This window comes from Gastrolobium bilobum, unplaced genomic scaffold (genome assembly GCF_033153095.1).
Source record: "Gastrolobium bilobum isolate Gb01-03AN ecotype WA unplaced genomic scaffold, APGP_CSIRO_Gbil_v1 utg7157, whole genome shotgun sequence".
Classification (NCBI taxonomy): Eukaryota; Viridiplantae; Streptophyta; class Magnoliopsida; order Fabales; family Fabaceae; genus Gastrolobium; species Gastrolobium bilobum.
In genome coordinates, this window is record NW_026895319.1 from 35,426 (window position 1) to 52,385 (window position 16,960).

The 16,960-nt window shown below is 37.4% G+C and overlaps 1 protein-coding gene across 2 annotated transcripts; it reads right to left on the minus strand.

The window, feature by feature from the left end:
- Positions 1 to 1,892: 1,892 nt before the first annotated feature.
- Positions 1,893 to 16,608, minus strand: LOC133305443 (putative 3,4-dihydroxy-2-butanone kinase). 2 transcript variants are annotated; one of them, XM_061505678.1, is made up of 21 exons: positions 16,431 to 16,608; positions 15,726 to 15,799; positions 15,564 to 15,627; positions 15,261 to 15,373; positions 15,106 to 15,153; positions 14,680 to 14,751; positions 14,505 to 14,594; positions 14,092 to 14,265; positions 13,673 to 13,756; positions 13,434 to 13,489; positions 12,674 to 12,804; positions 12,498 to 12,590; positions 12,228 to 12,292; positions 11,205 to 11,348; positions 11,074 to 11,114; positions 10,486 to 10,488; positions 5,525 to 5,608; positions 5,351 to 5,424; positions 5,124 to 5,236; positions 4,947 to 5,042; positions 1,893 to 2,297 (listed from the first exon to the last, which is right to left on the minus strand). In XM_061505678.1, the coding sequence occupies exons 1-21, from the start codon at positions 16,468 to 16,470 to the stop codon at positions 2,175 to 2,177; spliced, it is 1,782 nt and encodes a 593-aa protein (XP_061361662.1). In that variant the 5' UTR covers positions 16,471 to 16,608; the 3' UTR covers positions 1,893 to 2,174. The 2 variants fall into 2 exon arrangements, with proteins under 2 accessions (XP_061361662.1, XP_061361654.1); XM_061505670.1 differs by lacking the exon at positions 10,486 to 10,488.
- Between the last annotated feature and the right edge of the window lie 352 nt (positions 16,609 to 16,960).

The following is a 16,960-nucleotide window of genomic DNA, read 5'->3' on the forward strand; positions in this document are numbered from 1 at the left end:
CCGTTATAGGCTTTCTGTCGCAGGGGGAATCGATTCTCATACTTAGAGAATCGATTCCCAACCTTTCCAGGAAGAGGGAATCGATTTCTACATGTGGTAATCGATTTCCTAGTTTGGGAATCGATTCTCATATGCAGGGAATCGATTCTCAACCTGTTGGAAGGCTGGAAATTTGACAGCAATAACACGGTTTCGTATTTTGGGCATAACATGAGTTGTTCTTGTCGGATTGATGTGATATTAGTCTTGTTTGAAAGATAAAAGAAATATGTACAACTTCTATGAAGAACACAAGATCCAGATCCATCATATTGGATACGAAAAATTGTATGGAAGGAAACAACAAAATTATGCAATAAATTTTAAGTTCAAATGTGTTCTAACTTGCTTCCAACCATTTTTTTGTGAAAGATCTTGACATGATAAATATGTTTTGAAGTTATAAAATATGTCAAGGAACTTTTCCATGGGTTTTTCAAATTTCTTTAAAGTATATAAAGGTTATAATTATGCAATTCGAAAAACACGTTTACTTTGAAAAAACTTTGAGCTCATGCAATGCAATCTACCATATACCCTCACATATATTCTAAGTCCTAAATATGATTTTAGACTTAGCTTCATGTCTTATGTCTTGGAACTTTATTTGAGCATGATGTTTTGACTTGTTGGATATGACAATACTTGACACTTTGTTGGTTCTAATTATTTTTCACCATGGTTATGATATTGTGCTTCTCTTAGATGTTGTCTATGGTTTGTTGTCTTTGATCTTTGTGTTGTTCTTCTAATTATTCCTTGTTGTTCTTGATTCAATAATTTTGCCACTTTGATATGCCATTATTCTTTTTGTGTGGCTACATCATACATCTTCAATATCCACATATGATTAATGCTATTTGCTCTTGATTAATACTCTTATTTTTTTTTTTTTGTCACTATGTGCAATCATCAAAACATATATTGTATCTACAAAGAAAACGACGGATCTATCACACCAACTACTTTTGTGAAACTGCATTGCATGCAAATTAATTCTACTCTGGTCCTTTCTTACAATATTAACAAGAAAATAGAGAGATCAAGATCGAGAATCATGATAAAAATATAAACAATCAATATCAACAAAACTTTTATCTCAAATTAGTTAGGGTCGTGATAGATGAATCCAAATGAAAAATACAAAAAAAATGAGATAAATGACAAAAATAAAATTATATATATATATATATTATAAAAAAAGCAATAAACAAAAGTAATCCTGTCTACTTTAATTCCGTACAAACATGCGTCTACTTTTTCTTTTTCATGATAATTATTTTATTAAGAATTTCTTTGCTGACTTTCGGTATTCCCGTGGTTTATGAGGTAAACAGTCAAGTTTGTATTTAACCAAATGCACAAGGTACACAGGATGGCCTTTTTGTGATTAACATCTCTTCCTCTATGTCCAATTCAGTTCACATCCTCTCACACTATACTGCCAAACTGTCACAATGATTAACCCTCAAGATAAAGCCATATGCTCTTTGCCAGCAGCAACTTTGAATGTTATCCCAAGTTCCTTCTATTCCACATCGATATATGTTGTTTTCAACTTGAATGGCATGCCATAAAGAAAGAAAGCTAGTTATATATATCCCACCGCTACCTCAAACTCTAGAAATATGATCCCAATAAAACAAGGATTTTATAAAAGTTATAACGTAATAAAATTGATTATGTTATGTTATAGAAATTCGTTTTACGTGCCGTAATTTTTTTTTTCTTCAAAACATGTGAACTCCACAAAATGTTGTGTGTGTAAAAAACTTTTTATGGTCATGTTAAATGATGAATGCAAATCCCATAAAACAATACTACTAATCCGATTGAAAGCAAAATAACAGGAAGAGTTAGACTACATTAAAATTGAACTCATAAGAATCAATAAACCAATCATGAAAATTACAATCACAAGCTCAAATTGAGATGGATATTATTGTCGATTGTAATCAAGTATTCAAATTTACATCCACTTTAAAATTTGGCGTATATGGTAATGGCTCTCTCAGCTTTATGCAGAGAAGACATAAGCGGAGAGCCAAAAATGGTTACAGGGGTACAAAATCAGGAACAAAACTTGGTTAAATCCGCCCAAACTGGAGTTTGCCTGAAAAGCCATATAATGTAGATCAACTGTTGTATTTCTCCTTGACAACTAAGGCCGCAGCTCTGTACCATGACGCAGCAGCCATTGCACCAGGGTCAGGAACTGATGAAAGAATCTCCGCAGACACGTAAGTTGAACGCCCAGCCTGCATATGCTACCTCATCAGATCCACTAATGATGAAAAAACAGCGAATAAAAGCATGGAATTGATCTTCAGGAACTGTTGCATTATTTGTACCATCTATAGGACTACTATTATCTAATAGAATGTATTGTTAGGTTGAATTGTTTACAAACTGCATGGTTATTCAAAATGAGCTTCCCAAAGTTCGAACTCTGTATTATCTCAATCCCATTCTTAAAAGCAATGAAACCAGGTTCACTTGAGCGCAACTCATCAACTAAACATAACTAAAATAGAATAGAATAGCTAACTGGGAAGAAGGCTATCTCGACAGCACAGAGATCAAATTTGCATAATTTCAATACCACTCTAAATTTATCAAAGCAGTATGCATATGTTCCATTAAGTTAGAAAATTTTTTAGTGCATCACATTCCTGATACACCTAAACACAGAAATTAACCACAGTTTAGTACCAATTCAACCAAAGATACTTTCAATTTTGTATTTATATTCCGCAAACAATCAGTTGTCAAGCATTACTTAATCTTTTATCAATCAGTTGTCAAGCATCAATTATCCTCAGCAGAAGATTATGTACTGCACCCTTGTTGATTGAGAATACAGAAAACAAGCTAATGAAATTATGATTGTGTGTATTTAGGAGATTATCTTCATTTATAAATCATGATAGATCATTAAACTTCATATTCCTCCATACCCAGCAGCAAAATGAGGTAGGTTGTATAGACAATTGTCAGGGTTTATGGGTTGCAAGTTGTAAAAACAACACAGCCAAAGTTTCACAAATGCAATGGCACAGCCTTGGGTCTACCATCCAGGCTTAATGCAAAAAGATGAAATACAACAAAAATTTATATACGGAATCTCAGCATTTCACACTGAAAACCCCTATTCACCATTGCTTACCACCCACATTTTTACCCCTTTTTTCTGAAAAAGAAAAATCAGCGTAAAATATCCATGTTAAGATATGAGGTAAGATCCACCAATTATAATTGCGAACCAAAACAAAACACACAGGAAACTGATACGACACCAAAAAGAATGTACTCTGGGAAGAGGTTTAGAGGATTGTTAACCAATGCTGACTCAGCTATGAAGAGGGAAGAGGAAGATTCTGGATGCCACTTTGGGGAGCCAATTCCATTGGAAGAGAGAGGGAAGCTAATGCTGATTTGGCTGAGTTACTTAGGCATGGAAAATAGGGGACAGGTTGGAAGAAGGGGTCAAAGCAAGTTAGGAAGCTGGGTCAGATAATGAACCTCAAAAAGGAGGGACGCTGCAGATGTCGATGTATAGCATTGTGGATCTTTTTTCGAGCTAAGGGGTTCCATTAAGGGCGCAAGAGTGATTATGCTGGTAGATGGTGGGGAGCAGTGGCAGTGTCTGGAGTTGCTTGTTGATGAAACTCCCAATTTTAAAGTCGAGGTGGGCGACGGGTATCGAGTGGAGAGTAGTGTCTGCAGACAAGTGGAAATTTTAATTCTAGGGACAAAAATGCATCAAGATTTGTTTCTTTGATTTTGGAAGGGCGGAAGTGATTTTGGGGCAAGATATGTTAAAAAGCTTAGGAGAGATTAAGGTTGATTTCAATAAGTTGACATTGAAGATGTCCATAGGAGGGCAGGATGTGGTTCCAAGGGAAGATCCACCAATTATAATTGCACAGGGAAACTGATACGATGCCAATAAGATTGTACTCTAGGAAGAGGTTTAGAGGATTGTTAACCAATGCTGACTCAGCTATGAAGAGGAAGATTCTGGATGACACTTTGGAGGGCAATTCCATTGGAGGAGAGAGGGAAGCCTACTGCTGACATGGCTGATTTAGTTAGGGAGGAGAATATATGAGGTGATGAAAGGGAAATAGGCGAAAGGCTGGAATTGGACTTGGGACTGGGAGAGCTTAGCACCCCTCTAATGTGCTGCTCTTTAGTTTTCTTTTGAGTAGTGTTGTAATCAAGGTACAGTGACCTTTTCCCTTTTTCAGGCTTTTCTTCATTTCTGCAATCTTGTAGCTCTTTTCTTATTAATATACAGAAAATTACAGACACTTGCCTGGGCAAAAAACATTTGTGATTTGTCTGTTATATTTCTTGACTTGATTGTTCTGGTTTATTAGAAACATTTACTGTGGTTAGACAGGACTATGAGGGGAAATGTTCGGCTAGGGGCACGGAAAAGTTCCTTAAAAAAATGTTAAGTTTGTCTAGTGATAGCATTCCAAGCTATCAGAGAAGTGTTCTGGAATTTTTTTCTTCCAAATACTAAACTTGATCTCATTATTATCCTTGTTTAGGTTCCCTTCTCCCTTGTTTACAAGTTTTTATAAACCCTTGGTTACCACTAACAAATAAATTTTATTTTAAAATGGTCAAATAATACCTACCTACTAATTACAGGATTAATGTTTCGCGGAATAATGGTGTAGTGAGAATTACATTATCAGAGAATCATTATGAGACACTTTCATCACTGATTATGTAAAATATTTTACTGCAAGATAAAGGCTTCAGTTGCTACAATAATTCTTTACTGATAGTGTAAAAAAATCAATAGTGGATTAAATTTAAACTCTTAATTATAAGGAAGCATCTAGACCACAAACATTTTCTCACTGAACAAAGAAGAATCCATAAGTTGTCACCTGTGCTTTCATGTTCTTGGTTGACTCAGCTCCTGCTAATGCAGCTTCAGAAGAGAGAACAAAAGCAGTGGAAGGATCATCACCAGACTTCAATGACTGTAAAGCCAAAGCATAGTAAGTAACAGTAAATAAGGTCATGCAAATAATGAAGTTGAAGTGAACAGCAATTGACAACACCTCTTCAAGAGCTGATAATGCTGGAATAAGTGCATCTAGCAATGTTCTATAGCCAGCACTAGCGCCCCCATATTTACTTACAGCAGCAATGGAAGCCGCAAGTGCTTCAGCCCCTGAATCAGAACACTTATGAGGGATGGACAGTCCAACCAAAACAGGATAAAACAAAGGAAAAATAAATTGTAAAATTCTAGTTGAATGTTGCTAGATTTGGAGAATATTCTCACATTGTTTTGCTGTGACACCATTATGGGAGTTTGCTTTCAGCTGTGTATATGCTGCCTTGCAAAATATAGTATATCTGGGTAAAAAAAGAAAGACACAAAATTAGTGTGAAAAGGATAGTAATCAGACAGCATAAATAATTTAACTTTAAAGAAGTCATAGGAACGGCATGATACATGATCCCACTTGTTCCTCCCATAGCTCTTCCAATTGATAATCCAATTTCACCGACAGTTTCTGCAGCATCATTCAGAGGGTAACTGTGAACAAAAAATAGCAGTTCGGGTCAGCCAGCAATTACAACTCAAATTGACAATGGATTTGCAGCAACCTCCTTAGTAGTTTCTCAAGGGCACAAAAAGTTATAAAGCCATCAAAAACATATACCAATACTCCATCAATCCAATACACGAGTAAATAACTGGCCACCCATGAACTCAATATATTAGCACTAATAATTCATGGTTATATTTGTTAGAATATTAGATATGATATGATTAGATTTGATTAGATATGATTGGATTCTGTCTTATCCGTAAATAGTCTGACTGTATTCTGACTGTATTAGGATTAGGTTTGGATTAGGTTTGGGCCTTACACTTAAGCCCATTAGGGTCTCTATATATTGTAACTCCCTGACACAGATCAATACACAACGTATTCTTTTACATTTAACTTGGTATCAGAGCTATTTCGTTCTGGGAACCCTCGCTTCCGCTTAGAAATCTTGTTCTTCGCTTTAAAACCTAAGCCCACTGCTTAGGAGTCATCTTTTCTTTGCCGTGCGTCCTTCCGGTAAGATATCAAAGGCTGTAAGTCCTCTCCAGGCATCTTCTGCACGTGTCCACAGTCACCGGAGCACCATCAGCCACTATTCAGGCTGCCGGAGTACTTTTCCGGCGAGTTTTCAGTCTGGAACGAACGCGAACAGAACCCTCTCCTCCCGGCGACCTGCTCTGTGGAAGTCCGGCCACCATCGGAGTTGTCACGCGCTCTCACGCGCCTCCAGTCTTCTCTGCGCGTGGGCTTCACGCGCCACCTTCTGCCGGCGCGTGAGCACTATTCCGGCGGCTTTTTCCGGCCGTTCTTGGACAGAGAAGCTCGTCTTCTCCTCCTCTTTCTGGATCTGTGGTTGGTTCTTTGTGGGTCTGACTTTTTGTGCGCACCTCTTCTTGATTGGTGATCAGGTTCGTTTCTCTTTATTCGGTTTGTATCTTTGTGATTTGATATGGCAGCAAACCCTCCAATTCATTCGGAGGTCAAGTCTTCATCTCCTCCTTTGAGAAATTCTCCCAATATCATCTCTACCAATATTGGGTCCATTACCTCTTCAAAATTGAAGGGATCTGTTAATTACAAAGAACTGGGCCACCTCTGTTCGAGTTTGGTTCTTTGGACAAGGATATGGGAACCATCTCACAACTAAGTCTACTGATGTCCCTAAGGAGGACAAGTCTGATTGGGAAAAGATTGACAACCAACTTCTGAGTATCCTCTGGCAATCCATTGATCCGATTGTCTTGGATATCTTTTATTCATTTCAAACTTGCACTGAAGTGTGGGAGGAAGCAAAAAACCTCTACACTAATGATGTTCAGCAGCTCTATTTCATCATCTCTCAGTTTATGGAATTGAGCAAATCATCCGACATTCAGATAGAGACATATATTGTCAAGAGTCGCTCTTTGATGCAGGCATATTTGGATATGCTGCCTTACCCTACTGATGCTACTGCATATCGGAAACAGGTGGAACGTCTCTTTATGGTTGCCACACTTTCTGGCCTTCCCGAAGAATATGATAATGTTCGTGATACTATCTTGACTAGTGGGGAGCCTGATCTATCCATGACGTATCAGCGTCTTCTGAATTTGAATAAGAAATCTGCTCCTGCATCGTCTTTTGCTGTTGATTCTACTGCTCTAGTTTCCCGTACTGATTTTCGCGGGCATATTGGAGGTGGACGTGGTCGTGGTAGAGGCCCAGGAGGCCCAGGAGGACGTAGCCCATGAGGTCGTGGCCCAGGAGGTCCAGTCGGACGTGGTCAGCGACCTCGTTGTCATTACTGTCAGCAACTTGGTCATTATGAGGAACGCTGCTACACCAAGTATCCTCACATGCGACCTTCTTTTGCTGCTAATGTAGCTCAATCGGATACTGCTTCAAATGGTTCAGTCTCTCTCTCCTCTGAAGAATATGCAGCATTCCAGGCCCTTCTCAGGAAGTCCTCTCCTCAATCTCAGGCCTCTGCTTCAGAAACTGGTAATCCTGTTGCTTGTGTTTCTCATTCTGCATCACTTGGTCCTTGGATATTTGACTCAGGTGCTACTGATCACCTCTGTGGTAATAAGGAACTCTTTTCTTCCCTTACATATTCTAATAATTTACCCTCTTTTACTCTTGCTGATGGAACTAAGGCCCCCGTTCATGGGATTGGACAAATCTGTCCAACCTCCTCGTTGACCTTGACATCTGTCTATTACATTCCTCACATCCCTTATAATTTAATATCAGTTAGTAAATTGATCAATTCTCTTAATTGTATTGTCACATTCTCAAACCATTATGTTTCTGTGCAGGACCCGGGTACGGGGAAGATGATTGGAGTGGGCCGTGAGTCACGGGGTCTGTTCTACCTTGATGTGCCGAGTCCTTCAGTTGCTTGTTCTCTCACAGAATCTCCACAGCTCATCCACAGTCGTCTCGGGCATCCTAGTCTTGCGAAATTGCAGAAGATGGTTCCTCTTTTATCCGGTCTTCAAACTTTAGATTGTCAGTCATGTCAGCAAGGAAAGCACATACGCTCCTCCTTTGCTAATCGAGTCAATAAACGAGCTGATGCTCCTTTTTCAATTATTCATTCAGGTTTTTGGGGTCCTAGTCGTAGTGTGTCTATTTTAGGTTTTCGGTATTTTGTCACCTTTATTGATGATTTCTCCCGTTGTACTTGGATTTATTTAATGAAAAACCGCTCTGAGTTGTTTTCTATTTATCAAAAGTTTTCTGCTGAAATTCATACTCAATTTGGTGCTTCTATTCGTATTTTACGTAATGATAATGCTAAGGAGTATGTTTCTGTTGACTTTTCTCACTTCTTAGCCACACATGGTACTTTACACCAAACCACTTGTCCTCGCACTCCACAACAAAATGGAGTAGCTGAACGTAAGAATAGACATCTCATTGAGATTGCCAGGACTCTTCTTATTCACATGCATGTTCCTCTTCACTTCTGGGCTGATGCAGTCCTTGCTTCTTGCTTTCTCATCAACCGCATGCCTTCATCTGTGCTTAATAATGATATTCCTCATAACTTATTGTTTCCAGATGTTCCTCTCTTTCCTCTATCCCCACATGTTTTTGGTTGTACCTGTTTTGTTCATGATCACACTCCTGGTAAGGATAAGTTAACATCCAAAGCCTTTAAATGCATTTTTCTTGGTTATTCTCGTCTTCAAAAGGGTTATCGCTGTTACTCTCCTGACCTCAAGCGTTACTTAGTTTCCGCGGATGTCACCTTTTTTGATCAACAACCCTTTAATTCTATCCCATCTCCATTGTCACAGGTTGATCATGTTCTTCCTGTTCCTTTTCTTGACTTGTCTTTGCCAGATGCAGGTGCTTCTACTCCAGATAAGCCATCACCTATTGCTCCAGTACCTAAGGACCGTCCACTTCTCACTTATCAGCGTCGTAAGACAGTACCTCCAGTCGACTCGACCCCTGCTGACTCATTGCCCTCTGCAGTTGATTCTTCCCCTCCGGATCCTTCACCAGAGGCTCTTCCCATTGCTCAAAGAAAAGGTACACGTACTACTCGTAACCCTTATCCTCTTTATACCTTCTTGAGCTATGATCGCCTTTCTGCTCCTCATTTCACCTTTGTTTCTAGTCTTTCTTCTGTTTCTATTCCTAAGACCACAGGTGAAGCACTTTCCCATCCAGGATGGCGCCAAGCGATGCTTGATGAGATGACCGCACTTCATACCAATGGCACTTGGGACCTTGTTTCTGCTCCTCCAGAGAAGTCTATAGTTGGTTGTCGCTGGGTGTTTACTGTGAAAGTTGGACCTGATGGCCATGTTGATCGTCTCAAGGCACGCCTAGTTGCCAAGGGTTTTACTCAAATCTTTGGCCTTGATTATAGCGATACATTCTCTCCAGTCGCTAAGATGGCGTCCGTCCGCCTATTTCTTGCCCTTGCTGCTGTTCGTCACTGGCCACTCCTTCAACTTGACATCAAAAATGCCTTTCTTCATGGTGATTTACAAGAAGAAGTTTACATGGAGCAACCACCTGGTTTTGTTGCTCAGGGGGAGTCTGGGAAGGTATGTCGTCTTCGAAAATCCTTATATGGTCTCAAGCAGTCTCCTCGAGCATGGTTCAGTCGCTTCAGTTCTGTTGTACAGGCGTTTGGCCTAATTCGCAGTAAAGTTGACCATTCTGTATTCTATAGGATTACATCTCCTAACAAGTGCATCTATTTGTTAGTCTATGTTGATGACATCATCCTCACCGGAAGTGATCAAGACGGAATCCATCAGTTAAAACAACATTTATTCAGTGCATTTCAAACAAAGGACCTTGGGAAGCTGCGTTACTTCTTGGGAATTGAGGTGGCGCAATCTAGACAGGGCATTTCTATCTGTCAAAGGAAGTATGCCTTGGATATCCTAGAGGAGACTGGTATGTTGGGGTGTAAACCAGTTGATACACCAATGGATCCTAATGTTAAGTTATTGCCCAGACAGGGGGAGCCGTTATCTGATCCTGGACGTTATCGAAGGCTGATTGGGAAGCTCAATTATCTTACTGTGACTAGGCCAGATATTTCTTTCGCTGTCAGTACGGCCAGTCAGTTCCTTGATTCCCCTTGTGATTCACATTGGGATGCTGCTGTGAGGATCCTCCGATACATCAAAGGAGCACCAGGAAAAGGTTTGTTGTATTCGGATCAGGGAAATACAGAAATTTGAGGTTACTCAGATGCCGATTGGGCAGGATCACCCTCGGACAGACGCTCTACTTCTGGTTATTGTGTCTTCTTCGGAGGAAACTTAATCTCATGGAAAATCAAGAAACAACCTGTTGTTTCCCGATCTAGTGCAGAAGCTGAGTATCGTGCAATGGCAAATACTACCTGTGAGTTGATCTGGTTAAAGCAGTTGATTCAGGAGCTTCATCTTTGTGAACAGAAACAACCCATGACACTCATCGTAATAATCAAGCTGCGCTACATATATCCTCTAATCCTGTTTTTCATGAGAGGACCAAACATATAGAGATTGATTGTCACTTCATTCGGGAAAAGATTCAGTCAGGAGAAATCAAGACAGCTTTTGTCAACTCGTCTAATCAACTAGCAAATGTTTTCACTAAAGCTCTTAGAGGTCCTCGGGTTGAATACATTTGTAACAAGCTTGGTGCTCATAATATATACGCACCAGCTTGAGGGGGAGTGTTAGAATATTAGATATGATATGATTAGATTTGATTAGATATGATTGGATTCTGTCTTATCCGTAAATAGTCTGACTGTATTCTGACTGTATTAGGATTAGGTTTGGATTAGGTTTGGGCCTTACACTTAAGCCCATTAGGGTCTCTATATATTGTAACTCCCTGACACAGATCAATACACAACGTATTCTTTTACATTTAACTATATTTAAGCAAGAAAACCAAAAATATATCTAAGGCTAAGCAATATAGAGCACAAACTTACTTTTTGATGTCATCAAGAATTGCTTTTGCACCTCTACACATCTGCAGAAAATAAACCAAATACAGCAAGTAACGCATATAATATATCAGCAATTATAAAATAAAGGGGACAATTTCAAGGGTAGAACTCACAGTTGATCCACAGTCACCATCACCAACTTTACTGTCCCATTCATTTAGACTGTCCTTGAGATTTAAAATTGCATTTGCAGCAGCATCAATGACTGCCTCAAGTACTTGGCCTTGCTCATTTAGTTGTAGTGGCCGACTTTGAGGCTTACATAAAGCAAATATGGAAACCAGATTTTGCAAATTATATTAAGACAAAAGAAAACTTAAAAAGACAAAAAAAAAAAAGAAAGAAAGAAAGAAAAAAGTAGAAAATAAAATATTTATTTTCCACGACAAAAGATAAGATGTCAAGAAGTTGAGGTGTTTTAAGCATCATTGTATACAATTATTATAATAGACATATACTAAGTTGCTAAAATGACATAAACAGGAGCAAATAAGAGACGAGTTGCGAAAAAGCACATAGTTCACATATTGAAAATTGAAGGAAAATATTTTCATACAAGCAATGCCAACTCAAATTTACAATCTTGTTTTTACCAATTGTTCACTTATAGAGAAAGACAACTAGATCGATGAAGATTAAAAGTCACTGTAAAATGAATTAAACTACGAATACAAATGGATGGTAGTCTTGATTCTTGACAATTTTTTAATGTTTGGTGCAATAAATTAAGGGTTTAAAGTTTCTCATATCGTAGGAGATAAAATTATATCCTACACACACATAAAAATATGCGGGGCCTAGTTTTTCTTTTTCTCTCTCTTCTCCTCACATGGCCACACACACTTTTATGTGTGTGTAGGAGATAATTTTATCTCTTACAATATGAGAAACTTTAAACCCATAAATTAAATTTAACCCTAATACAAAATTGACAACCTTAACATGATGAGTTTCACATTAAATACAGAATTCATTACAAATTTTTAGTCTAATAATGCCCACTTAATCTGAGTAAGAATTCACATGATCATCTTCATAGGGTTGCTATTAAACATAGTTTGTCCTTGACTAGTTTCTTATACCACAATTATTACATGTCATAGAAGGGAAATGACACATAATTTCCATGGATATACCTCATCACTCTTTGCTGTTGGAGATGGTGGAATTGGAACAGGAATCTTAGTAGGCGGGTGATTACCTTTAAAGAAAGAACAATTTAAAAAGTTCAATGAATGAGTAATTAATTATTATGCTCCCATCAATATTGGAGTTGAATGCACACTTTAGAGAGATTAAACCATGTTGTTACTAGAACAATACAGATTATTAACATAATCACTGGACATTGTAAAATCGTATGTAATATAATTGATTGACAAAAACAACTAGAGCAAATTACTGACCATCAACGCCAACCGGCCAATAAGGAGCTTTAGTTGCAGCATCTAATCGTTGAAGAATAAGCGGATCAGCCCTCATGATAGAGATTGAGAAACCTGGGAGAAAATGAAATATAGTAATCAGAACTGCTTAAGGAATCACAAAGAAAAGCTGGTTGCCATAATCCGTGGTAACAAACCTGCCATATCTAGAGAAGTCATAAATGATCCTGTATAAACTCTATCAACAGCCAGTCCATGCTCTAGCTGCAATTTTGGAACTGCTTTTCCTACTGCAATCATTAGTTCCATTATAGGGGTGCCACCTAACCTGCATTTGAAGAACCTTGTAGAAGGTAAATAATCATTCTCCTTAAAGGCAACTTTTATGCCCAAAAGCAATCCTAGACATCAATAAAATAATAGAAAGCATTTTCTGAAAAAATATTTGAAATTTCGAATTATGGGGTTCACTTGAGTTTGGAATATCTGAAAAGCTATTTTAAAAGCAACGTTTATGGCAGAAAAAAGAAGCATTTTTTAAAATAAAAGCAGGAGTTCACAGATACAGAAGAGAAGTTTAAAGAAGGGAGATAAAAAAAAAAAACATTGTGCCAAAAGTAAAACTCAAAAGATTGATGAATTATTAATGCTACCTAAATTAAAGGCAATATATTTTCAATAATGTGGAAATACATCAAAGTTTACAATTTTTATTTTATTATTTTAATAAAACCGATTTTTTTTTGTAGACAAATTGATGTTATCTTCTTTTTTCAATATTCTATAATGAGAAGATTTATAAAATTCACTGCACTAGAAAAATGCAGACATATACTTACACAAATGTTTCTGTGAAATGGTCCTCAGGCCCAATAATAATATACGGGAATTTTACAGCTAAAATATTTAAAAAAAAAAACTTTAGTTTTCAAGCAAAGATAGTATTCCTGAACCTACCCATTGACCATGAGGACCACTCTACCACCTCGAGTTATTGGAACATAGTTTGTTTCCTGCAAACATTATGAAAAGAAAAATATTGTAACTTATTCATAAAATGATAATTGCACGGCATACAGCAACACAAAATCAGTTATATACTTAAAGCAATCCCATCAAAGCAAGAGTAGATTAATAAGCAGATGCCATTTTTGGGTCAAACTATGTACATCATTCCATACAATACTCTGACATACCGGGGACAATATCTGATTCATAACATGAGAAACCACCACATCTACAGGCTGAATATCAGCTACAGCAGCACCAGGTTCTCCATGCTATAAAAAAGTAGCACTTGTAATCAGCATAATTTGGAATTGAGAAATGAAAGCAGTAAAGAAAGACTTCAATCACTCCTATACTTTTTTCTTTGCACTTGGGATAAACATCAAATAACCCCTGAAATTTATTTTTGAAAGAATCATGTATAAGGAAATAGAAGTACAAAGAGAAAGAATAAAAGGAAAAGACATTATTTCCGGCTGAAAACCACAAGAAAAATAACAGCAGAAATAACTTGTTATAAAACTTAGACTGACATATTTGAACTATGACAAAAATTTTGGAGTTTTATTCTTTTTCTTGTTGAGGTGTCTAACTAAACTAAACTTACAATTCCAAGACCCAGTTCCATCTTTCCTGGCCCCAAACGATCTGACGTAACCTGTCCAGGAAGTGTGCACACAGTTAAAGCAACACCCATTGTCCCCACCATTTCAGATGCATGTTTTGCTTCTGCAGCAACATCAGCTAGAGAAAGACCAGCAGCAGCAGCAGCTCCTGCAACCTGCATCACTCAACAAAATATCATTAAATGTGTAAATAAATGATAACTTGGCACCAAAATATAATATGTTGATATAATGATATTTATAATATAATTTCAAGAAAAAAAAATTCACATTAATACACAGGCCAAAAAAGTCCATATGTTAGCATGAAAAGGTGTACTTTAGATGTAACTATATATGCAGGGGGAACAAAAAAAAAAATGCAGAAAGAACGGAGGTGGCTTTGTGAATGAACCTTATGAACCAGAATAGTCCCTGCCAAACCTCTTCTTCCAGCAATCCCTCGAGGTGGAGGTAGTGCACAATCATCCCCAACAATGACAGTCTGCACAGTGCAAAATACATGACATACTTTACCTACATAATAATTTTTTTAAGTACAAGGTGAAATCACTTGCCACTAAACATACCTCTACTTTATAACCTTCAGATTTTGCTTGCTCAGCAGCCAAACCAAAGTTCAAACGATCACCAGTATAGTTCTATCAACATCCAAATTCGAACACTATGAATCCAGAAACAAAAGCAAATCCTAATGACTCATAATGAACTGACCACACTTGTGCATAAACCACACTTACTATCTCATAAATTCTGCACAGCTCAAAGCTGATTTCACAGGATGTCAAATTTTTTCTTGTGCATGGTGACAATTTTTTAAATAAAAAGACAGTTGCTTTTAATTCTTTTCACCATTTCTTGTCTTAATTACAGCAGACAGCAATTTCCACATATAGGACATCTAATATGAACACTGATCTGAAAGACCAAAGTAAAAACCTGTACCTAGGATGGCAAAGTGCTAAATTATCACATAAGGAAAAAACAAGTAATACCTTTACAATCAGAAGACATCCCATAGGACCAGTTACAGCTCGTATCCCCTAAATTTGAATCATAATAGGTGCATCAGAATTATAAAAGAGATCAGTATATTTATAACTGAAAGGGTGATATACATATCACTTCCAATAGTAAGAAGTATGCGTACAGCTAGAATTGAATCAACCGGTGGAGAAGCAAAAATATCTCCACAAATGGCTGCAGTCAGCATTCCTTCTCCCACATATCCAGCATGAGCAGGCTCATGGCCACTTCCTCCCCCTTTAACATGAAATGTAGAAGTACACAACAAATAAAGTTATGAAATCACAGTGTTTGTGCTTCATTTTAGATACGTTTTACAAGGTTAAATATCATACTTCCAATATGTTTTGATGGGAATCCTAATAATATAACTACTAAAAATTGAACCACCAAGCACTATAACAGTATCTAAGGGATGGTTGCGCACCTGATATGACTGCAACTTTATCGTATGTTCCACATGAAACATCTGCACGTAACACAACCTTCACCTGTATTCAAGGGGAAAAACAAAAGAAAAAGGTGCAACACGATCAGCAACTCTCGTACAAAAATATAAAGTCATTCATGTGTCTGTATGTGTAATCACCTGAGGAAAGCCATCTAAATACTGTAGCCCAGGATACGTCTCCACAAGACCTTCAATGAACTCAATCACGACATCTGCAATCAAATTAAAAAAAAAAGAAAAGAAAAAGAAAGAAACTGATATTATATAACTTCCACAGGAGCAAGATAATTGTTCTTCAATTATAATAATAATAATTATTATTATTATTATTATTTTCTCCAACTAGTAATTACATTAGAAATGATTTGAAAAAAGAACACAATCTTCACTCCAGTGCTAGCAAGAAAGTACCACAAAATTCCTAAATATGAATCTTAACATTGACTCGTAATCTTCCAAATAAAAGAGTTAAATTAAGCTATAATCAATTCTACAATGCTTCGCATCGATTAATCCGAATATAAGCCGCGATTTCCGTCATTTTAAGTTCTAGACGATTCAGTCAAAGTCGAATGCTAAAACATTTCAGGTTCAAACATGTTTAAAAAAAAATTAGAAAAAAGTCAACAGAATGCACAGAACCCGAACAGTTAAGACGCGAACGCGAACACGAAGACGGTCTTGAAGGCGAAAATAGTCAGAGCGCACCAATTTTAGATAGTAACAGTAAAAGAAGACCAAGATTGCATGTGAATTTCAATCGACAGTGAGAAATTGAACGAAGCAAAGAGAAAGAGAGACAGAGAAACATAAGGATTTAGGAGAACGAAAGGAGAGACTCACCATTGGGGTCGTTGATGAGTTTCTTGGTTGGAAATGCCATGGCGAAGAGGTATCGGAGCACTGTGGTTGTGGAATCGAAAGAGTGAACGGAGAAAACCGAAAACCCTAGAAATGGTTTTGCATGAAACAGTTGTAAGAAGAGAGAGAGAGTGAAGAAGAATTGTTGCTGTTGCCTTGTTGGTTTGGTGGAGGTGTGGGTGTGGCTCTTTATATACGCAAGAGAAGGAAAGGGAGGGAGTTGTAGTTGGCTTGTTCCAGCAAGGAAAAGAAAAGAAAAGAATAAAAAATAAACTCTTGCCTAATCCAAATTCCAATTTCCAAACATTTTTTCTTTTCTTTGCGGGAAACATGTTTAATTTTTTTTTGGTCAGAAATTGGTTTAGCTAAATTAAAATCACTAAGAAGTTGAGAAAAAAAATTAAAATATGTGTTATGAATTTAGTTTGTTATTTGAGGCATTTAAAAACGTTTAAGTCTCAATCAAACATATTTCAGAACAAGTATCTTGCATACGAAAAATGTTACGAAAA

Coding starts and splice junctions, on each gene's coding strand:
- LOC133305443 (XM_061505678.1), bottom strand. CDS start 16,470: ATGGCATTTCCAACCAAGAAACTCATCAACGACCCCAATG. Junction 12,293..12,497: donor TTGGCCGGTTGGCGTTGATG/GTCAGTAATTTG, acceptor CTTTCTTTAAAG/GTAATCACCCGCCTACTAAG. Junction 5,237..5,350: donor TGGTGTCACAGCAAAACAAT/GTGAGAATATTC, acceptor GTTCTGATTCAG/GGGCTGAAGCACTTGCGGCT.